Here is a 24,612-nt window from a genome sequence, read left to right as displayed (position 1 = left end):
TACTCTCTGTCAGTCACTCTCTAGCAGGCTCTCTGTCAGTCACTCTCTAGCAGTACTCTCTGTCAGTCACTCTCTAGCAGGCTCTCTGTCAGTCTCTCTCTAGGAGTACTCTCTGTCAGTCACTCTCTAGCAGTACTCTGTCAGTCACTCTCTAGCAGGCTCTCTGTCAGTCACTCTCTAGCAGGCTCTCTGTCAGTCTCTCTCTAGCAGTACTCTCTGTCAGTCTCTCTCTAGCAGTACTCTCTGTCAGTCACTCTCTAGGAGTACTCTCTGTCAGTCACTCTCTAGGAGTACTCTCTGTCAGTCTCTCTCTAGGAGTACTCTCTGTCAGTCACTCTCTAGCAGTACTCTGTCAGTCACTCTCTAGAAGGCTCTCTGTCAGTCTCTCTCTAGCAGTTCTCTGTCAGTCACTCTCTAGCAGGCTCTCTGTCAATCACTCTCTAGCAGTACTCTGTCAGTCACTCTCTAGCAGGCTCTCTGTCAGTCACTCTCTAGCAGTACTCTCTGTCAGTCACTCTCTAGCAGGCTCCCCGTCAGTCTCTCTCTAGCAGTACTCTCTGTCAGTCACTCTCTAGCAGGCTCTCTGTCAGTCACTCTCTAGCAGGCTCTCTGTCAGTCACTCTCTAGCAGTACTCTCTGTCAGTCACTCTCTAGCAGTACTCTCTGTCAGTCACTCTCTAGCAGGCTCTCTGTCAGTCACTCTCTAGGAGTACTCTCTGTCAGTCTCTCTCTAGGAGTACTCTCTGTCAGTCTCTCTCTAGGAGTACTCTCTGTCAGTCACTCTCTAGCAGTACTCTGTCAGTCACTCTCTAGCAGGCTCTCTGTCAGTCACTCTCTAGCAGGCTCTCTGTCAGTCTCTCTCTAGCAGTACTCTCTGTCAGTCACTCTCTAGCAGGCTCTCTGTCAGTCTCTCTCTAGCAGTACTCTCTGTCAGTCACTCTCTAGGAGTACTCTCTGTCAGTCACTCTCTAGCAGGCTCTCTGTCAGTCACTCTCTAGCAGTACTCTCTGTCAGTCACTCTCTAGCAGGCTCTCTGTCAGTCTCTCTCTAGGAGTACTCTCTGTCAGTCTCTCTCTAGCAGTTCTCTGTCAGTCACTCTCTAGCAGGCTCTCTGTCAATCACTCTCTAGCAGTACTCTGTCAGCCACTCTCTAGCAGGCTCTCTGTCAGTCACTCTCTAGCAGTACTCTCTGTCAGTCACTCTCTAGCAGGCTCCCCGTCAGTCTCTCTCTAGCAGTACTCTCTGTCAGTCTCTCTCTAGCAGTACTCTCTGTCAGTCACTCTCTAGCAGTACTCTGTCAGTCACTCTCTAGCAGGCTCTCTGTCAGTCACTCTCTAGCAGGCTCTCTGTCAGTCTCTCTCTAGCAGTACTCTCTGTCAGTCTCTCTCTAGCAGTACTCTCTGTCAGTCACTCTCTAGGAGTACTCTGTCAGTCTCTCTCTAGGAGTACTCTCTGTCAGTCACTCTCTAGCAGTACTCTGTCAGTCACTCTCTAGCAGGCTCTCTGTCAGTCACTCTCTAGAAGGCTCTCTGTCAGTCACTCTCTAGCAGGCTCTCTGTCAATCACTCTCTAGCAGTACTCTGTCAGTCACTCTCTAGCAGGCTCTCTGTCAGTCACTCTCTAGCAGTACTCTCTGTCAGTCACTCTCTAGCAGGCTCCCCGTCAGTCTCTCTCTAGCAGTACTCTCTGTCAGTCACTCTCTAGCAGGCTCTCCGTCAATCACTCTCTAGCAGGCTCTCTGTCAGTCACTCTCTAGCAGGCTCTCTGTCAGTCACTCTCTAGCAGGCTCTCTGTCAGTCACTCTCTAGCAGTACTCTCTGTCAGTCTCTCTCTAGCAGTACTCTCTGTCAGTCAGTCTCTCTGTAAGTCTCACTTTACCAGTCTCTGTCAGTCTCTCTCTAGAAGGCTCTCTCTAGCAGGCTCTCTGTAAGTCTCACTCTACCAGGCTCTCTGTCAGTCAGTCTCTCTGTTAGTCTCTTTAGCAGTCTCTCACTCAGTCTCGCAGTCAGTCTCTTTAATAGTCTCTATATGTCTCTCTCTAGCAGCCCCTGTCCGTCAGTCTCTCTAAGGTTTCTGTTGCCGTATCTGTGTGTCTGAGTCGGTCTGTGTCTTTTTAATTCTGTCTGTCTACATTTGTATCTCTGCATGTGTCTGTATGTCTCTCTCTATCAAGGTTAATCTAAATCTGTGATTGTCTCTCCCTCTCTTTGTGTGTGTGTGTGTGTGTGTGTGTGTGTGTGTGTTTTAGTGGGCCAATCTCTGTGAGTGTTTCTCTCTGGATGTCTCTCTCTGTCTCAGTATGTTGAAACTGGAGACTCCTTCCAAATATGCCAAATAAAAGTATCCTTACAGAAAAGTGTCCAGCATACAAGCCTCTGTGTGAGCAGTTACTATAGAAACAATACCATTAGAACGAGTGAATTAACAAACCTGTGATTTGCAGCTGCACACGTGTCAAAGCTGCTATTATAGAAAATGAATCAACACCGTCTGGCCAAACAGAAATGAGAACTCAACAGCGCTGTGATATATCTAATAATATTAAACTACTATCAAACATTCAGAGGTTCCTCCGGATCGTGACTGATAGGAAATGCTTGATTTGTGTTGAATTAAACTCTGTAGTCATATTTCACTGCTTCATCTCCACTGTTCATTTCAGCTCGCGTTCAAGCTAGTCATTAATTTCCCACGTATTCTGAAGGTGTCATGTTTTATTTTGGCTGGGGATTGCTTTCCATACTTTATTTGCACGTTTCTGGGAGAATCTATTTTGAGTGGCTGTCATTTTTTTTTTTTCTAAATTGAAAGCCCTTTTTTTCCCGGCAAAGATGAATGGCTTTTGAGAGCAGCTTTCCAATTCTGATGCTTGGAAATGTTTTATAGGGTCGAGCTATCAATAAATTACAATATGAACCTGCACTGGCCAACTGCACTCCCTTGGCAAATGTGGTGTGAGTGTGGAAGAGAAAGAGACAGAAGGAGGGAGAGAGCGAGATAGATAGAGAGAGAAAGAGAGAGAACCCAAACAATGTGTCTGCAGTATGTAGAACAAAAATGATGCCAAGTATCCACTATAGAAAGTCACCTTGGTGGGCGTGAGTTGTGTGTTCACTAATCACACATGTTGAGGCCCCAAGAAGTCGAAATGCTGCAACGGCAGGCTTTTTGGGAACATTTAGAACCTAAAAAGCTCTCAACTGTAACCTCTGTAGGCTTCTGTTCATGTTTAATGGATGGCACTTCGCTCGCTGCAGGCGCACTGCCTTCGGTCCAGAGAGAGCGACAGAACAGGAGAGAGAGAGAGAGAGAGTGAGAGGCTGAGAGACAGCTATATCATAGAGGAGAATTGAAAAGTGTAGCAGTAGGGAGTGAAAGAACAAAGGAGTCTAGAGAGGGGGGAAAAACAGCAAAGAGAATAAAAGAAAGAGTGAAAGAGTGTGAGTGTTGGACAAAGCCTGCTGACAGAGAGAAAGAGTTACTAGGGGCAATGAGCTTATTAATAGAGACTTTTAAAAGGATCAACAGCACCACCATTTACCCTGTACACGTCCTCTCTCCCTCCATCGCTCTCTCTCTCTCTCTCTCTGAGTGGATGTTGTGAGTGAGTGGGTGGAGTCGGCGTGTGTGAGTGAGAGTGCTGCTGTACGAACGAGTCTACTCTTTCCTTTCTTTTCTATATACCGTTTCTGCTTTAGGGGTTAGAAATTGGTTGAAGAGAACACAAAGAAAGTCTACAGAGTGGGGGTTTTTGAGTTTGTGGAACGCTGTCAAGCAGCTTTTTGCTGGTCGGCAATGGAGGTTCCAAGCCAAACAAAGTTTGAGCTGCTTTCACGCAGGCATGGGATAAAACTCGCGCCTGTGGTGAACTGCTCTGTGGAGGACTGCAGCTTGGCTGTGGGTAAAGCTGTTGGTTTTGATAGTATAATCTCTGCTTCACGAATGAACAGTGCTGTTGTTATCTTCCTTGATACCATTGAGAAGGTAAACAGTGTAGTTCAGAGTGGAGTAGTAATTCAGGACACTTTTACTCCTCTAATTCCGCTGGTTCAGCCAGCAAAAAACACTGTCGAATGGACCGCCTTTCATTAAAGATGAGCTCTTGATTAATGAATTGTCTCGGCATGGCCAAATTTTCTCTCAAATGAAAAGGATTCCACTGGAGTGTAAATCGCCCTTTCTTAAGCATGTCATGTGATTTAGACAGCAACTACGTATGATCCGAATTGGATGTGATTTGGATGAACTGAACACATTTTTTAAATTCAGGATTGATGGCTTTTTTGATTATGTCGTTTTTGCAACGTCTGATACTATGAAATGTTTCGGCTGTGGGCGAGAGGGGCATGTTAGGCGTGCGTGTCCAGAGGGAGCAAATGAGTTAGACTCTGAGCCAAGGCCGAGCAGAGAAATAACATGCGAGAATAGTAGCGCAACGGCAACTGGGGACTCTGCTGTCGGAGATGATAGCAGTAATGCCGCAGGGCGGAATACAGAAAGGGGGGAGAAAGGAACTGATAGTGTCTGTTGATTTTGCTAATGTGGCAGAGTCCATAGTGGAAGAGGAGGAGGAGATGGTGACTGACATTGCTAGTGATGAAACACTTTTCAAAATACCCTACACTAAGAGAAATGGAGCTAGGAAGAGTATGGAGACGGCTAAAATGAGCCAACAAACAAAAACAGAATCTGAAAAATTTGATGATACTGAAGGCTGTACGACTGATGATTCTGATGGTGAAGGAGTGGACAATAAGACAGGATGAAGTCGATGCAATGATTACAAGTCCGACAAAATTCCGGGGCAGTGGTGGCTTAGCAGTTAAGCAGTTACTGATCAGAAGGTCAGGGGTTCAAGTCCCAGCACTGCCAGACTCTGGGTTACTGATCGGAGGGTCGTGGGTTCAAGCCGCGGCGCTGCCAAGCTGCCACTGTAGGGCCCTTGAGCAAGGTCCTTAACCTTCTCTGTTCCATATCATGGCTGACCATGCACTCTGACCCCAACTTCCTGGCATGCAGCGGTATGCGAAGAAAACAATTTCAATGTGCTGTAACGTACGTGTGACCAATAAAGACTCATTATCATGAAAATAAAGTCATCTCTAAAGAACTAAAAATGTGAAAAATGTCCATTTTTAGGATTTTTTATTATTTTTTTGCTGACCACAGAATGTTTATTAACTCCGTGACAATGCCAATGAGGTGTTGAAGGAGGGGAACAGTTTAGAAACTTGTTTCCAAACTGAAATTACAAACCGAAAATAGCATTGAAACCACATAATCACAGTTTACTCATGTGTTTGTTTGGTTTGTGTCCCCTCATACTATTTATTTTAATGGAGTGTGATGAGGGGGAGCAATCTTAATTTGAATGGGGCCAGAGCTATGCATAAAAGAGCACTGCTGTTTGAGCTCATCAAACAAAAGAATACCGATGTAATGTTTGTCCAAGAAACACACAGTGATTGTATTAATGAAACTGACTGGAGAAAAGAATGGGAGGGTGAAGTACTGCTTGCTTACAAGAGCTCTACTAGAGGAGGGGTGGCTGTCCGCTTTGCTGAGAATTTTTTGCCTATTTCATGTGAGGTTAAAGGGGTTATCCAAGACTAATATTCATAAGGGCTCAGTAGATTCAAGTTTGTTTCTATTCATGTTTACACTCCTACAAATAGTAAAGCAAGAGTACTTTTTCAAAAACGTATCCGGCAGGATAGTAGTTCGGATGATTTTCTGTTGTTGTGTAGGGACTTGTTACAGTACAGAGAATTATAGATTAGACAGAAATCATACGGAACCTCACGCTGCACGTTAAAGTCGCACTTTAAATGAATTAATCGAGACACATGAGCCTATGAGATATATGGAGGGATCTAAATAATAATGTAAGACAATACACATGGGTATATAGTAGAGAAAAGTTTATTTCCTTAGCCTGCTTGGATAGGCTTTATTATTTTAGGCATCATTTGAATGTTATGAAATTTTTTTTCTTACACCAACTGGTTTTTTCTGATAATTGTCTAGCCACATGCAATGTGTTTATAACAAATATGAAGTCAAAGAGTGCATCTTGGCACTCCCTTGGAACACTTCCTTGCTAACTAATGTGAATTTTAGATATGCTTTTGTTTCTTCCTGGAAGAATTTTAAATTAAGAACACAATGTTTTGAAAAAATTTACACCAGTGGTGGGATTATAGAAAGGTTGAAGTGAAAGTACTTCGTCAACAGTACGCTTTCTCTCGGGACATCACTAGATCAATGGAAAAAAAACAAACTTGAATTTGAAATAATGGAGGCACAAGGGTTAGTACAGGTTAGTGGGGAGGGAAGACACATCGAGACACTTAAAACTAAGACATCTCCTCTTGCAGATTTGCTCGGCATTAAAGCACAAGGGTCTGATCTCGCAAACGGATGCCCCTTCTAAGTTTTTCTTGAGTCTTGAAAAGAAGAACGGTCACAGAGTCGTTATATTCACTCCTTGCGCTTTGAAAATGGGCAAGGACTTAAGAAAAGACATCTGATATTAGAAAACGAGCTGTACAGTTCTATGAAAAATTGTATAGTAGTGAATACAGGAAGGACGAGGAGTTATCTGCTGGCTTCTACCAAGGTCTTGGAGAACTCAAAGGCAGAGCTGGAGAGGCATGTTTCTGAAGAGGAGCTTCGGAATGCTCTGAAAGGCATGGAGTGCGGAAAAGCTCCTGGGATAGGAGCAAAACCCTGCTGAGTTTTATGAAGAATTTTGGGCTGTGTGGGCGAGGACTTGCTGGCAATCCTAAATGAAAGTTTGGCTGATAGGAGATGGAGCTGTAGCAGATCACATAGCTACCTAAAAAGGGTGATTTACAGGAGATCAAGAACTGGCGACCTGTGAGTTTGCTATGTTCTAATCTTAAAGTCCTTTCTAAGACTCTGGCTAATACTCTGAGGAAAAGTGATAGGGCAGGTCATTCATTTTGACCAGACGTATTGTGTGCCCGGAAGGACAACCGCAGGTAATGTCTGTCTCATACGGGATGTGTTTCGAGTCTTTTAGGGGATTACCTCTATTGACCAAGAAAACGCATTCAATAGAGAAAAACACCAGAAAGGGACACCTTAGAAGCGTTTGGTTTTAGTTATGGGTTTATTGGTATGATAAAAGCGTTGTACCAGGACACTGAAGGTTTACAGAAGATCAATGGTGGTTTGAGTGCCCCTTTTAAAGTTAATAGAGGGATCAGACAAGCTTGTGCACTATCTGGTATGCTTTACTCTTTAGCTATTGAACAAATGCTGAATAAACTAAGAAACAAGACTAAAAGGTTTAATATAGTATCACGATATACAACATCAAATGTCAGCTTATGCTGATGATGTAATGGCTATTGTAAATGGGCAAGAAGATAAACAGCTGGTTTCTGTTGTCAATGATTTTGGAATCATTTCAGCTGCAAAAGTTAACTGGGAGAAGACTGAAGCACTGCGTGTTGGGAAATGGGAGGAAGAGTTACCAAAATTACCTAGTGGAATGATTTGGAAAAGGGAAGGTTTTAAATATCTAGGAGAACATATTGGGGATGTAAATACCCAACAAAAGAGAGCTGGGAAGGGGTGATTGAAAAAAATAGACGGAAAATGTAAATAAAAAAAAAGAAAAGAAAAAGAAAAAAAAAAAAAGGATACAGATTCACTCACAACTGTCATCTAGAGGGAGAGTTTTCAATAATTTGGTTGATTCGACGTTGTGGCATAAATTATCTGATATGGATCTACCTGTTGGATCGCTATCCCGATTACAGGCAATCCTAGCGAATTATTTGGGGGACAGTTTACACTGGGTTCCGCAAAGTGTGCTCTTTCTTCCCGAAAGAAGACAAGGTGGACAAGGTTTGGTACATTTACAAAGCAGACATGCAGCCTTTCATCTGGCAAAAATCATTTTACACACAGTAGATGGGCTTGGACTGGATGCTGTGCTGTTCCTAATGGGACTTTTAAATGTTTGCAGGCTGGAGGTGACAAAATCTTTGTACTTGTTACTAGAAGAACCTCATATCAAAGGAGCTCGTGTAGATATTGCGGGCGGGAATGTTCCTGGACTTACGTAGATACTGTGTGCTTCTAAACCTATAACACTGAGGCGCATAGTTAATATGGCTGGACTGAGCTGAGCGATATAAATGCAGTAACCACTTTGGTGGGTCAGAGGTCAACTTACCACACACTAAGCATAGTGGATATGCGCAAAACAAGGCTGACAAATGAGGAATTGTAAGAATAGAAGAGTGACTTTGGATACAAGAGACCCATTTCCAAAACCTGGGATCACACCCGACCTAAAAGAAATGGTAGGTCCTTTGTAGGCTCGCGACAGACTGCAAAACTTAAAGTTGAATGAAGTAGAAGGGAAAGTGAGGTATAAACGTTTTGTGAAGGTTTTTAATAACGGAACACTAAATGGGAGGGTTGATACAGTGTGGAGGGATAAACTCAGGTTGAAAGAGGAAATGAAGCCAGTGTGGAGGGTGCTGTACAAACCACCATTGACAAAACGATCTGGTGAATATTACATGGGGCTCTGGCTGTTAACACATTTGCTTCAGTCATTAATCCAAACAACGATGATAAATGTGTGTTCTGTGGATCCAGAGAAACTATTTTTCATTGCTTCGTGGAGGGTGTAAGACGTCAAATGCTTTTTTAATGTGTTGGATTTGTTGTGCGGTAAATGCGGGAGAAAGTTTACACCAGGTGTTTTTATCTTGGGGGCTGGGTATAATCCAAAGCAAAAGATTAAATGGCAGCGGCTCAATTTTTTGTTCGGACAGGCAAAGCTCATAATTTATAAAACAGAGAAGAACAGAATAGAAAATAGGTGTGGTCAAGAGACTACATCTTTATTTAAAGCACTTGTCAAGTTAAGAATTGCTGTGGAGTTTAAGCGTTATAAAGCAATGAAAGATAGAAACTTTTTACACTAGTGCGGTGGTACAATTCGATTTTCTGTATAGTGGCGGAGGAGGAGTTACTTTTTGATCTTGATTTGAAATTGGAGTAATATTTATGCTTTTGTTATTACGGCTATTAAAATCTCTCTCTCGGACCTCGCATATTATTCACAATCGAAAAATACTGCAGCAGAACCAACTGTTGTGGCCGATCGCATTGATTTATGTCAAATATTTATCCGAAGATGGCTCGTTGGAAAAGGAAATCCGTTTCGTGGATTTTGACATGGCTTATTTTAAAAATAAAATAGTACGATGCTTAAAGACGACCGGACGGAGACTCGAAACGGACGTCACGTGACCACTCTGAGCAAACGGATGTGTCCGATTTATAGGATAAAGGTTAAGGATTAACTGCTGAGTGTTTTCGCCATTCAGTCGTGACAGCTGCTTCTGCAAACTATTCAATGCAAAATATTTCTATATAGCTGGACCTTCGCGAATTTATTTTCATTACAGCTGTACACTACACTAAAGCTCTTACAGTAAAGTCAGTCCAATCGGCCGATAATTATTACTTTCAAGCTTTCATCTGCTAGAATTGCTAGAATAGAGAGGAGAGAGACTTACACCAAGGATGGAAGCAAAGGTTTGATTCTTCATATATATATATATTTCTTTTAAAGGTAGCATTGATTGTCAGGCTGGGGTTAATTAAAGTCCAAACTGGCTTCCTACGTGAACTACACGGAGTGTAACATAATTGCTTCTGCAACATCTAATGCACTATAAGGTCAATGGGATTCATCCTAAGACAAGAATATTTCTTTCATTTACTCTGCGTCTGAGCAACATATGCATTAGCAAGCATCCTTTAAATGAACTACATGGGAGCGGAGATCTTATCTGTAGATGAACCCGAGTGAGACACGTCATTCTGACGTCAGATACGCCTCCTGGCTGCAGAAACATAGCAGGAGTCTGTAGTCTGTAGTGATTTTTAAATGCAAATCAGAATTTGCTTTCTAGAATGTCGCATTCTGCTGCTGGGTGTCGGATTCGTAAAAGACATGTTCATGACCACGTTTTTAATGCATACTGTCGAATCGAACACCTTTCCAATCCAACAGAAGACAGTTGTGGATACAGGTCATTATCAGCACACATTTCCTCTCAGCTACGTAGTAAACAATCATATCACTGATCCAGGCACAAAACTTAGCGTGCAGACATGCCTAATTTATATTGCTTTAACAAACCAACGTAGCGCGTCTAAAATCTACAATCAAGAAACTAGCTAGCTAACGCTACATATCTGACCCACATTGTTACTGAGGGGTTGATTATAACTGACATGTTTAGCTAGTTAAAACTCTCTTTAGCTTACAGAGGAGTTTGGTGCAGCATGTCGGCTTTCGGTGCCACGATGATGACCTCGAGGTCACCGAAAGCCGACATGCTGCACCAAACTCCTCTGTTTGCTACAGCATTGATGCTGTAATTGTAAAAAAAAAAAAAAAAAAAAAAAAAAAAAAACAACCAAACAAACAAACAAAAAAACCTTACAGCTTAAACGTTGCCACAAATCGCAAAGCCGTGAGCATCACCAGCCTTTTTAAAAACGTATCTCTAATATTCTCTCCTGCACAGAGGTTTTTATTTTGTGATTGTTGTGGCCAAAGATGCTTGATTTTGCTGTGCCTTTTTAGTTTTATTTTTTGCGGAAGGAGTATTTGCGCAAAATAGTTTTGCACTGTCTTTCGCAGTGATGTTTGTTGGTAAAGGAGACCTTTTTGCTGTACTCGTATGAGATGCACGTGAATCGAGGAGGGCTTTGTGATGACTTGGCCCAAATCTGTGGGGAATCTGCGGTAATTCTGAAAAACTGCAAGCTCCTCTGTAGTGCTGCTGAGTTTGATTTTGTGCTAATTTCTGTGATTGCAAAATCAAAACATCCTGGAGGGACTGAATATAAATGCTGAGTCTCTGTGAGATGTGTGTGTGTGTGTGTATGTATACTTTTATATATATATAAAACCCTAATGTCAATTTTTTTTTTTTAATGCACCTTCGAAATGCAATTTTATATAATTATAAAATATATAATATAAAATAAAAATATATAATATAAAATCAGATGGACCCACATACGTAACACACTCAGACTGGACTAAAATGGATATTAATCCCTCATGAACAAACTCATCTCTCACGTGTGCAATATTCCAGTAGTTCTATTTATGCATGAAAATGTATTTAATCTTGCGGTACAAATATAAATGACAAATAAACTGTGGAAAGCAAGCTTATTAGACTATTGAACTATCATCAATAAACAGCCCATCTAATTATAATCATGTTCGTCGGTGTAAATAAACGCAGTGCGGCAAATATTTATGTTTACGTTTCCTCGGTCGTAACGAGGCTATTTGGCGACGACAAAAGTTCGTGAATAATTGCGAAAGTTTGCAAACAGGCCCTCTGGTGAAAATTCAGGGCCGCAGATATAAATTGTGTAGATTAACTGAAGGGAGATTATGAAAAGCGTTTCCTTTTTTCATGTTGTAGTCAGAGAATGAGGGGAAACAAACGCTCCTGCATGCTAATGAGCGCGGAGCGAGCCTCGCAGGGAGGGAAAGAGAGCGGCGCAGGCAAAAAATATCACACGAGGTAAATCGGTTTCGTGCACGTAATCTGCTCTACGGAGCCAATGCAAATCAGAGTGTTTATACAGAGAGAGTAAAGAGGAGCAAATTAGTCACATAAACAAGCAAAACAAGTGTGTTTAGAGACAGAGAGACAGAAAAACAGACCTATAAGGCGAGGCGTAAAAAGAGAGAAAACGTCAATGTTATGCTGCCAACATTTTAGTGACAAATTTACCATGTGGAAGATTACATAAAAAAAAAAAAAAAAGTGTGTGCGCGTGTGTTTCAGATCTGCTTCTTGTATATCCACATTGAGGTTTTCTTTGTGCCGATATATTTATCTAGAGTTTACAGTTCTTATTTAACCCTCGCCCAAACACATACAGGTTGAATCCCAAATGACTTCCTATTCACTATATTCGCTCACTACACTAGGTATACAGTAAATAATAACATATCATATATATAATGATGTACAGTTGAGTACACGGCTGCTGTTTGACGATTTCTCAACCTTACGGTCAATATCTACACAAGATTTTTTTTAAGCCACTATTATTTATAATAAAGTTCTATGTTCATAAACTAATAATAATAACGGTCAGATTATTATTATTATTATTAACTTTTCACAAGCCACCATTCAATTTAGAGTTCCTCTTAAGCCCGTTTTACACCATTTCAATTAAATGGTATACTTAAAATAAAAAATAGGTGGATTTCTGCACAGTAATCCTAGCTAGAAACACAATGAATAAATAAACCACAATATTAATGCTATATGTTGCAGTGTATACCCACAATCCAAACAACGCACGGACAAGATGTCATTGTGTAGCCTACCGCACCATCAGTGAAAACTCTGATGGCTACAGAGCGTCGAACTGAAAATCTCATAATAGTCATTATAAGTTGCATTTTCAGTTGAATTTTCAGTTAAATTTGGGGAAACCACTTCCACTTCCAGCGTTCGTTGTGTTAAACCATTTCAATTTAAAATTTTTTTGATCTGTTCATTGTAAACCGCTGAAAGTCGGTAAATTTTGACAAATGAACCTGATTTGCAATGGGGGTTGAAGAATTTTGATTGCATCTATAAGTCAATTAACTCTCTTTGGACTGACTATGATCTCTATGTGTGTATGTGTGTGTGCACATTTTAAGGAGTCTTGCTTACCCGCTGTCAGTGAAGAGGAACTCGAGATGTGTCATATACACCTCCCATAGTGGAATACTGTAGCGCTGAGCCAAGGAGCGAGAGATCCCATACACACTCTCATCTAAAGTCCTATAAAACACAGACACACAGAGTTCAGTATTAGTAGTAACACTGTTGCAGTACTAGAGTAATACAGTAATATTAACACCTAAAGTTCAAAAAGCAAAACACTACAGTTAGAAACATGAAAATATATTCAGATTTTTGGATAAAGTGTATTTATGTCATGTCTTATCTTTATTAAGAGATCAACATGGAACAGAAAAAAATTCACTGATTTTGTGACTAGCAGGGCTTCTGGGCCCCCCCGGGACCAAAAAAAAAAAAAAAAAAACAGCCTAATAAACAACACTCAAGTGTATAGCTGTCGGACAGTGATACCAAATTAAACCACTGGGTCATCAGATTGGTGTAGAAAATATAACCATACCCCCTCCCCCAGCCCGCCCACCAACCCCACCCCAGCACGTACTCGGCCAGCCCGAGGATGGTCTCTTTTTTGTAGTGGCTATCGTTGCTGAAGCGCTGCACGTCCACTCCTCGGCCGAGACCCCGCAGCACCTGGGCCTGAGTGAAATCCGTCAGACGCTCGCTGTATAGCCGCAGCTGGCCAATCAGAGCCTCCAGCTCCTTGTCCTCCCAATCAAAACCTTCGTGGTCAGTCACATGCTTGGTCACGAGGCGAATCAGCTCCTTCGGATCAGCCTGAAGTCACACACACGGAAGAGAAACAGTATCGATTTAGACACATCTTGCCTTGACCATCGAAATATCTTACAAAGCAGATTCACTATCGCTGTAAATGGTGGCGCACCAATGAATCTGATTAAACGCATCCGATTCAAAAGCGTACGTTCAAGAGAGTCTATTCAAGCGCACTAAAGCTTGAATAAAAACGTTTAAAAGTGCAGAAGAATACAGCAGATACACTCGACACTACACTTCCTTGGAAGATATATATTAGCATTAGTAGTTTATAATTGCATCAAATAATATTAAATAGCTCAGAAATGAACCATGAAATAATTATAAAACCTCGTCCCCTTGTTCTCTTATTTGTGCTCTGAACTGTGTAAACACCTTCTAGCTCGAGGATCCACATTCATGTAAAGTGTGTGTGTACATATTTTTTTTTTTATGCAATATTGCATTATTAATACATGAGAAACAATGTGTGTATAGTGGTTGGTAGAGACTTTGGAATGAGCAAAGGACAAGAGAAGAGAATGAGAGCAGAGTAGAGGAAAATATCATTGAAAATATCAGGAGGCATTGATGGGTGGTGTGTCTCATATCCTTATACAACCTCCCTCTCTCTCTCTCTCTCTCTCTCTCTCTCTCTCTCTCTCTCTCTCTCTCTCTCTCTCTCCGCACTTAATGCACTACATACTACAGGATTGGATGTTATTCCAGAGATTCCCAAACTAGGGGTCGCTTGATTTACAAATAGGGCCCTGAGAAGAACTCTCACGGAATAGAAATATCAGACAGATTTTGTATGCTAATATTTTGAAACTGGGAGTCGCATCCAGACAAGCCACGTTTAAATGTCGAGGTTACATGTTAGTATTCTATTCTTCTTCACTATCCCGACATGCGTACTTCTGTAGCTCAATAAAAAGGGACACGTTTCCCCGTCTTCGCCAGCATCGTGCCTCGACGCCAACCCGTTTTCCCATTGTAGTTAAGCTTTTAAAAGCCTCTCATGCAGCCTTCGGACGTACCGAAAGGTCTGCTTTGAGTACCAGTCTTCTGGACTTTCTAGATTAGTACATATATTTAAATGTAAAGTCAGAGGTTTTGATTTGAGACGCAGCTCATGAGAACAATCACGATGACGGTGGAACGTTGTAAAGAGAAACAGGGCAGGTTAGTGTGCTTAACATCGCTGTACATAAAGTCACTAAACATTTTACACCCCGACTTGGAAACTTGATGGGCATGGATGCCGTGCCTTCTAGTGAATGTCGCAGGCGAGTGTCTTCTGCAGCTGCATGCAAAATCGTACATCAAATACTGTATATCGGGCTGCATCATGCCATCCCGGCATGATGTCCTATAAAAACATCACACTTCCTACTAGACTAGTAAATACAGCGCAAGGTATTGTACAGTACGCTGCATATACATGTTACTGACATTTAAAAAAATGTTCAAATATTACAGTAGTCCTAAGTTAGAAATCTGGAACTTGAAAGAAAAACTGCAGGGCTTAGGGTTTCAGAAAATACACGCTGTCCATTTGGGGTCATTTCCCCAAAAAAGTCGGGACGCTGTGTAAAATGTAAATAAAAATCGAATGCAATGACTTGCAAATCGTATAAACCCACATTTTATTCACAAGCGAACACAGAAAACATATCAAATGTTTAAACTGAGGAAATGTACCATTTTAAGAAGAAAAAAAAAAAAAAAGGTAATTTGGAATTTGACGGCTGCAACATCTCAAAAACTTTGGGACGGGGCAACAAAATGCTGGAAAAGTAAGAGGCCGAGTCTCTCAGAAGTAAAGATGGGCAGAGGTTCACCGATCTGCCAAAAACTGCATTTACAATATGTGGAACAATTTCAGAGTGTCTACAAATTGCATCGACAATTTCAGAATGATGTTCCTCAACGTAAAATTTGCGAAGACTATGAATATCTCATCAGATATTCACGCACTATTGATTTCCACCCTTGTGCACAGAGATTTCTCCAGATTCTCAGAATGTTGTCATTGTGTCATTCCACTTTATTAAACACAACTTTATTTATGGACTTTAATGTCGTGAATAATTCTTTATATTTCCGGATTTCTTGAGTTAATACTAATGTCTGGTGAAAATTTCAAGTGAATAGCCTCATTAGAAAATATATTTCCTGAAACAAATGTCGACACGTCCAATACTTATCCCCCCTCCATACTGCATGGGCAGTATGACGCATCAGTAGGCCTGTTTATATCTGTTTAACATATTAACTGTTCAATCTGAATGGATTCATACTTAAGAGGCAGAAATATGAAGAACTATCAGCAAGGGCTGTGAATTCTTCCTCGAACATTTCTCCAGCAGTGCATAATTGGTCTCAACTAGAGATATGCAAGGTTTATTTATTTCTTTCTTTTAAATCCTACTCGTGTCGTTATTATTTTTGTTTGTACCTGCAAGCAATATTTTCTGCGGAATTTAGCTGGTTGGGATTCCCAAAATATACATTTATAACTATAAATACAAACTGGTGGCTTAATACAGTATACACCAGCGCAACCCTGACCAGGCAGGCGTATAAGGAGCTCCGCAAGTTCACATTAACGGATCGGCTTTGGAAGCTCAAGAGACAAACGAACTGGGCAGTTGATGATTGGAAAAAAGACCAGATGAGGTTTTTCCAATCTACATCTGCCCAGTTTCGGCGAGTCTCGGATTCCTGTTCCTGGCTGATAGAAGTGAAACCTGATGTGGGGCTTCTGCTGTTGTAGCTCATCTGCCTCAAGGTTTGAGATGCTTTTCTGCTCACCACGGTGGTTATTTGAGATACTGTACTCATCAGCAAGGCGTCCACAGAACCGCAGCTCGCGGGATGTTTTTTGTTTTCCCGCACCATCCTGTGTAAACTCTAGAGACTGTTCTGTGAGTAAATCAACAGGTTCTGAAATCATCTACCATGTCATGGTCAAAACCCCTGATAACATTTTCCCCCTCAATTCTGATGTTTGATGTGTATATTAACCGAGAATCTGGACCTGTATCTGCATGATTTTATACATTGGGTAAACAAAAGTATAATTAGATAACATCATGGATCAAACTCTGAGCATTCTAGTGATTCCTAACACTAGCATATGTGTAATATTAAGTCGTTCATCAAAACCTCTGCTTTAAGCATTTAAACTAGACCCTGAATTTGGTTTTAAGACAAAGATGTTTTGCATTACTTTGTGTGTGTGTGTGTGTCAGGGCTATGAAGGCTATGATGAATGTTGGGCTGTGATTCCCAATCTCTGTACTCAGTCAAGCATTAGAAAACTGTTTTATGTGTGCACTACCAATTATGCTAAACGGGGTGTTTTTTTTCCCCCCTTCCTCTCAGTCGAAAGAGCTGTACATGGCACTGATCCTGTAACGTGCAACTCTTAAAATTAGAAGCCGGTGCGTCACTTGGCTGAATTACACGGCACTAAAAAAGCTTTTAGATTGAATTCACAGAAAAGCAAGTGACAGTGGAGGGTGGGGGGGGTGTTGAGACTATCACAGAATAACACTGTGCCATTAACACATTAATGTAAAAAAGAATTCACATTAAAAAGGAGTGGTTAAGAGGTTAAAAAGCATCAGGGTTAGAGGTCGCACTTACTGAAATTTCATTTCTATAAATTCAAACCAAGTCTTGTTAAATCTCCTTTATTACCACACTGCATTAGCAGTGCTCTATCAAATGTGTTATAACTACTCTAGAGAGCTTTAAGGGTCTGAATAATTCAAACGTGTCACACGTCAAAATTATTGTGCGTTTTATAACTAACATTACGAGCGATTTATTTAAATATTTGCTTCGGCACGGACCAACATTCTCAGAGATCAAGAACTGCTTTTATGCATCATTTATCAAAAACTTTCACTCTGTGCTTATTTAAATCGATACATTATTTAACTGAGGTATTTCAACGGTAGTAGAAATCCCTCCATGAAACTGCAATCTATACTACCCCTCCCACCCTTTTTTTTTTTTTGAAAAACTCTCAATAAACTACATTTCTATCCATAACAGTATACGAGTAGACTTTTCAGCAAGTAGAACCACGGCCTACTAATGTCTCTAGAAAAATAACATTTTGTTTTGGTTGCCAAAAAAACTAAACGCTATATGACGGTCTAAACACTATACGCTAATGTGATGTAACTCTGAAGCATGACGAGCTAGTCGGTTTAGTACATTATTTCAAATGAAACAGTAATGTCTCGGCTGGAATATTTACAAAATGACAACGTCATGTAAATGACCAACACGATGGGGTTTAACTGAGAGGTGACTGTTGTACAAGCACAGAGACAGTTTTGCGCTCGACTATATTGTGCTTCATTCGGTACGTTTACATGGACAACATTAATCCGAAATTAACCCGATTAAGACGATACTCTGATTAAGAAACTAGCATGTAAACAGCGATTCCTGATGACCTTAATCCGGCTAAAGTCATACTTGAAGTAAACACAGATCGAATGAAGACGTGGAGTATTCATGTTTTAATCACATTATCGACGTCTGTTACAGACATGTAAACACCTTAATCACGCTATTCACGTCGTGTGGGAGATTTCACCGCATTGTGTGACAGGAAACGTACGCACACGGCAGTGCTCAACCGTTTGATGGCAAACAAGAGAGCACGGCTGCGTCCCAAACCGTATATATATTTACCTATTATATGGTAGGAGAAATAATCGTGTAAATGGTAAGTATGCGGTAAGGAGTATTCTAAAAGCGACTCATGTAAACACCTTATTCAGAATAAGGTCAATAATTAGATTACTGCTGTGCATGTAAACATAGTCATTCAGTTTCACTGTGAATGGACTCACATTGATACCCTAAAGATTTGCACTTTGACACCGGACCCAAGACCTGCTGCTGTGATCAGGAAAAAAAAGTATCCTGGGGCTTATTCCAAGACTAACACTTAGTACTGTACAGTATACAGCTGTAGAAGAGTAGTGACTTATAACCCCACTATGTATTATCACCCAGTGGTGTCTGCTCTCCTCTCAAATTTTCCCATATTATATTATATTATATTATATATATATATATATATATATATATATATATATATATATATATATATATATATATATATATATACACACACACGCGCACACACACACATATAAGTAATTAACAGAACCCTAACTCAGAAGACTCGTATTCTACCAAGAATTCACACTGAATTCAATTCACAATTCAGTGATATGCATTGCTGGTTTGGTACAGGAGTGAACCTGGGCAGAAATCACAATTTCAAGCATGCAAACATCCAGAAATACAAACGACGGTTTATCCTCTAGCTATTTGGGGTGTTTATATGCCTACTATTCTGCTTTCTGAGTGTATACCATCAGCGCTTATGTCTTTTTGTTTATTCATCCAAAACACGTCGCATTCCTGTAGAACGGAGGAACAGCTCTGTCCTTTGGCTCAGTTTAACAGCTCGCGTCTAGAAAAAAAATCTACCAAATAAATAAATGGATAGATAAATGCACGCCACGTTTGATTTCCCTTCCTTCAGTAGGGCTGATCGAGCCTCACACTGATGGAGAAAACACACCAGGGCTCGACTGCATAAGGTAAAGCAACCTTATATTCTTTTGGTGAAAGAAATAAATGGGTGTAATGACTGTTCTGCATTCTGAGCTAGTCTGCAATGATTCTTTGCAAAGCAACTGTTTCACCTGATAAACCTGATTCTGATGATCCACTGAAACTGTTACTACCGTAATGTTAGTGACATCATCAGTGGACATGGCAAACTACACATTTTTTCCCCCCATGAATATAACTTAAAATATGAACGCTCGTCAGATGAAGATGAAAAGGAAGAAGGGAAATCAATTTCGCCAGAATCACCTTTAATGAGAATGTACAAATCAATGTGAGCTGTAAAATATGTGGCTTCTTAGGGATCTACTTCCATTCACGGAGTAAACAAACACAGGATTTGGCCATAGTGTGTCCGAAACGTCAGTTATTCAGTATTCATTTCCGGAGTTACTTTTAGATTACGTTACTGTACTTTTTTCTGATAACGCAGTAATGTAACGCATTACATTTCAAATGTCTGGAACTTGATTACAGTTACTGATCTTAATAAAAGAATATCTTCAGTGAACAGAGGCAAGACCAATTAGACAGGGTTTACAGGAAAATACGTGGAAACACTCGTGTCTTATTGGCTGACTGGTCTCAATTCTGCCAAACGCTAGCTCACACAGTCAGCGTGAGGAAAAATGGATATACGTAGATTTTTATTTATTTATTTTTAAACCAGTAAAGGGGTTGAAACTGAAACAGTAACATCCTCTGATGCTTAGCAGGAATACAAGGTGTGTAAATGTCTATACGAGTTCCAGTTTACGTGCACTTTGCACGGCACTGTAGCAGCTAAACCCATAGCTTAGTTTTGCCTCCCCTTTGATAGCGATACCAAACTAGCCTAGTTAGAAAAGTTTTATATTTTATTGGTCTGGTAGTCCGGCAAACGGTGACAACACCCGAGGCTAGTTTCAGTAGAAACCCAACTTTTTCTGATCAGCGCTAAAATTCCTGAAAGAACCGAGTTTCACTTTGTAGTGTATTTTTGTAGGTTTTGAAAGTAATTAGTAATCTGATTACTTTTTACATGCAGTAATCAGTAATGTAATCAGATTACAATTTGAAAGCAGTAATTAGTCATCTGTAATGGATTACTTTTTTTGAGTAACTTACCCAACACTGTTCATTTCGAATACATTTCAGCATGAGATTTTTGGTATAAAATCTACAGTACCATAAATACAACAACGATCAATATATTTGGGGAATTCCCCTTTAATATTGGTTTAATTAGAGATAAGAAAGAACATTTAACAGTTTTATGATCGCAGTTCATGTAGAAACTGACAGTTTTGCTATTGAATGTAGTGGGGGGAAGGGGGGGGGGTGACAAAACAAAAAAACTTTCTATACTAGGGGCTGGGAGGTTAAAAAGATAATCCGATGTTAAAATGCAAACTGTGTGAAGGTCGGAAGATCTGGATGTTAGCCCAAAACCTGAAGGTTACATATAGCTGTAGGCAGAATTGTCTAGAGTTGAGCAAAACTGTTGTTTGTTGACGTAATCTTAAGAACGCAATCGAATTTGTTAACGTGTTAGTTTTATTTAAATGTTAATGAAATTGTCTGAATTGACAACATAAATTAGAACAAATTAAATGACAAAAAGTTGTTCTAAATCACGATAACTTATATTATTGGAACTGAATTTTATCACTTAATAACTGCCAATAGGTTCTTTAAATGTGTTTGTTCATATTGGGCATCGAAAGCTTAATTTTACTTACGGATGGTAAAAATGTACATAGGTCTTAAAGGGGAAAAAAAAAGTTACTTTGTTAGTTATGAATAGAATTTTGTTATGATGTATATAACTAAGCCCAATTTCTTCTCTTATCAATGCTATTATTTTTTGTTTAAATAATATCCACACTACTAATGAAATACGTCTTCCATTTAAATTTAGACATCAGAACATTAAATATCAAAAGATCTTTCTAAGCCAGAGGTTCTCATCCTTTTGTAACTAAAGCCCCACCCACCCCATATTGGAGGAGACCAGGTATAATGAAAAATCTATCCATATATAACGTAATCTATAATCGTTTCATTTTTTTTATTTTTTTTTAGATAGATAGATTTTTCTTTGCTTTTGTACTTTTTAAAAATACTCTTCATAACTTTTATGACTTTTTATAACTTTAATAAAACTATTTAACGGACAGGTATAGAACATGAATGATCAAAAATGTTTCTGAACACTAGAACTACTTTGAACAAGAGAACTAGACTGTAATAACGTGGACTATTTTACATGTAAAACATGTTGCATTACATTCATCTTGCGTTCTAAAAACATTGGCATATGAATGATGTAAATTGAGATGAAGGGCACGTCTTGTTATCCATGACATTGTTAAATCTCCGGCTCTCAGCCTGTCACTGAACAGAGCAGACGCAGAGAGAGGTGAGAGTGCAGCGGGAAAGCAAGACCTCGTGCTTGCAGGACAGAACTGCTGACATTTGCAAAGTTGCTAAGGTTTGTCCAACAAGTGGCTAAGTTGTCTACACTGGTCTGCACTGACAGCTAGATAAAAGGCAGCTAAGCTCCGCCTCTCCTCAGCAAAAAGAAAATACAGAGGGAGAGGGAACACGGGGTTTTTCATTTATACGCATTCTATTTGAAAAGCAATAAAATACACCGAGTCCCCAAATGATGCGCTGTCTGTGTTTTTTTTTTTTTTTCTTTAAAACAATTTGCGCCCCCCTTCCGATCTCTCCGCGCCCCCCGGGTTGAGAACCACTGCTCTAAGAGATAATACAATAAGTTGTTTATTAAAAAAAATAATAATTCTCATTAAATTTACATTAGTTGCTCTTTAATGTTCATGCTATTACATTCACAGTCTGCAACATTACTGCAAACATCATTGCTAATTAGAAATAACAGTCAACTTCCTAATTATTAGACGTACTAATGAACTAATTATTTAAGTACAGTAACGCAGGTCAAAAGATCTACTTCAAACACAGGCTTCAGTAAACGAAAGCTACAAACAGAGTATTTGGCAGCACAGACGCCGGCGTTCGCACGATAGTGAAATGCACATTAGCAAAACCGTTGCTTGCTGTTAGTGCGACATCATGGGGGCCGAGAGGAAGCCGGCGCTGCTCTCGCACTGCCAGGGTGTAATTAACACGCTTCGGGTTCACGTGCAACTCGGTGCGTTTGCAGAGGCGTATGTTTTCGGTGGCGCCGTGTACACGGGTACCCGCCTGTAATCCTGATAAGAGCAGGGACTTGGAAAATGAAGAGATGGATAAACACACAGGGGACAGGAGATACGACAAGAGTGGGGAGATTTCACAGAAAGAGAAGAAGAAAGAAAGATGGGGGTGGAGGTTTAAACGGAGAGGAGTACTTGGAGGATAGATGGATTAGGAGAGAGAACAGAGTGATAGAGCAGAGGATTCAGAGGAAGGGTGGATAGGGGAAAAGTAACAGATGTATAATTTACTAAATATTCCTGTATTATTAACTAAGAAATGAAATGAATTAAATATCTTATCTCTCTCACGCACACACACATTTACAGTATGCCCTGCTAACGCTCTTCCTTGCAATGTCCTCAAAAGCTGCACATTATAGTCTAACTACACACACACACACACACACACACACACACACACACAGACAGTATGTTTAAGGAGGTTCGCAATCTAATTAGCGTGAGAAATTCTTATTTAATATCAGAGATGTCACTCACTCTATGGGAGGTTAGCACCTGAGCTAACATGCACTAACAGGTTCTGAAAGGCTATTGGTGAGAGGAGATGTGAAACACAGCTGAGGGTCTCACTAATGAGCTCGTTACACTTCCCCTTGTTAAGCAGGGGACGGAGAGATAGATAGACAGAGAGAGAGAGAGAGAGAGAGAGAGAGAGAGATAGAGAGAGGAAAGGGGTGGGGAGGGTATGGCAGTCTTGCTTGTACACAAGTGACAACCTAGAAATCATTTCATCTTCAGTATCATGTGCATTTCATCATGGAGTCAGTGCACACATAGTCTGACAGGGCTACGCTCATTAAGACCTAGCTGATAGCTAGTAAAAATGGTCCCAACATAACGAGGCCATTAACACACACCTCACACACACACATCTCCTTACTTTACACTAAAGGCCCTTTCACACCGAACAAGAAACGATCAGTCGCCTTCAACTAATTCCCGCCTGCACAATAGGTGGCGCTGACCGAGAATGCATTTTACACTTGCACACTAGGGGGCGCAACAAACTAGTCTTCATCGAGAAGAAGAAATCACTTAAATGTTGGCACATAGCACCACGACACAAACTGTTAAGAAGCAGTGGTGGCTCAGTGGTTAAAGGATCTGGGTTACTGATCAGAAGGTCAGGAGGTCAAGCCCCAGCACTGCCAAGATACCACTGTTGGGCCCTTGGGCAAGTCGCTCTGGATAAGGGCATCTGCCAAATGCCATAAATGTAAATGTAAGCACAGGAACTAACTTTTCTTATTTTGTGTGTACTCTACCCAGAAAAGGAGGCAGAAAGTTTTTTTTTTTTGTTTTTTTTTTGTGAACAGCACCATCGAGCTGTTTTAGTATGAATAAAATAATGTGAAATATAATGTAATAACACAGTAGTGGGACAAAACTAGTTTATTTGTGCAAGATAAATAAAAGCAAATAAATACATAAAATAAAACTTTTTAAAATCTAAAAGTATCAAATTTATGATATATGCATAAATAGATGAAAGAATAATAATAAGAAGAATTATTAAGAATAAAGGGGATTATAATTATACACTATATCTAATAAATAAATAAAATAAATAAATAAATAACTTTTTCGTTCATGTTTTTGTAGTCGCTGTGACTTATCGAAATGTTCTCTGTTTTCAGACACCAATGATACCAAGTACTCAACGTCCATTCTCTTGTCTCTTCCGGAATACTCTTCTTTCTTGCTTTCAAAACAGCTATCTGTGCTATAGCGTCACATATCTTGCCCTTTTGTGCAACGGCAGTGGCTCCGGGCATGTCATCTAAAGCTAAAATCTAATTGGACGGCCCGTTTCAGTGCGGCGTGACGGGGAAGAAAAAAAAAATTCGCTTTGTCGTGCCGTGATTGATCGCTCTATAGAGATCTACTGTTGCGATTCAAGAGCGTGATCGCGTCGTACGGTCGCGTCGCTTCATCACGCTCGGTGTGAAAGAACCTGAACAACACAGTGCTGCTGCACTCGCCAGTCTGATTGGTCAGAATGCTCTGTAAGGTTAATATAAATGCGCTCCTTCTAATATGTCATCGTTTCTACAGTAATGGCTCATTCACAGGGACTTGATGTACAGCGGACGCTCTGACGGCTAATTAAAAAAAAACAAACAAAAAAAAAAAAACAAAGAAACGTTTAATTGATGAGGTGAAGCTTTGTTTAAGAAGACGTTTATGTTGAACGTTTATGGAACGTTTATGGAACTGTCGGTGTT

At 40.3% G+C, this 24,612-nt stretch overlaps 1 protein-coding gene across 2 annotated transcripts in view; it reads right to left on the bottom strand.

The window, feature by feature from the left end:
- The window catches only part of nbas (NBAS subunit of NRZ tethering complex), a 263,105-nt gene that overhangs the window by 98,319 nt on the left and 140,174 nt on the right, over positions 1 to 24,612 (bottom strand). For both annotated transcript variants that reach the window (XM_017493334.3, XM_047152214.2), the window contains exons 41-42: positions 13,279 to 13,511; positions 12,765 to 12,875 (exon numbers count right to left, since the gene is read on the bottom strand). In XM_017493334.3, coding sequence (XP_017348823.2) covers positions 12,765 to 12,875; positions 13,279 to 13,511 — 344 coding nt within the window. The remainder of the gene's footprint in view (positions 1 to 12,764; positions 12,876 to 13,278; positions 13,512 to 24,612) is intronic.

Source organism: Ictalurus punctatus, chromosome 2 (assembly GCF_001660625.3).
Source record: "Ictalurus punctatus breed USDA103 chromosome 2, Coco_2.0, whole genome shotgun sequence".
NCBI classification, from domain to species: domain Eukaryota; kingdom Metazoa; phylum Chordata; class Actinopteri; order Siluriformes; family Ictaluridae; genus Ictalurus; species Ictalurus punctatus.
Note: the sequence above shows the minus strand (reverse complement) of the source record. Positions and strands in the feature narration are given on the sequence as shown.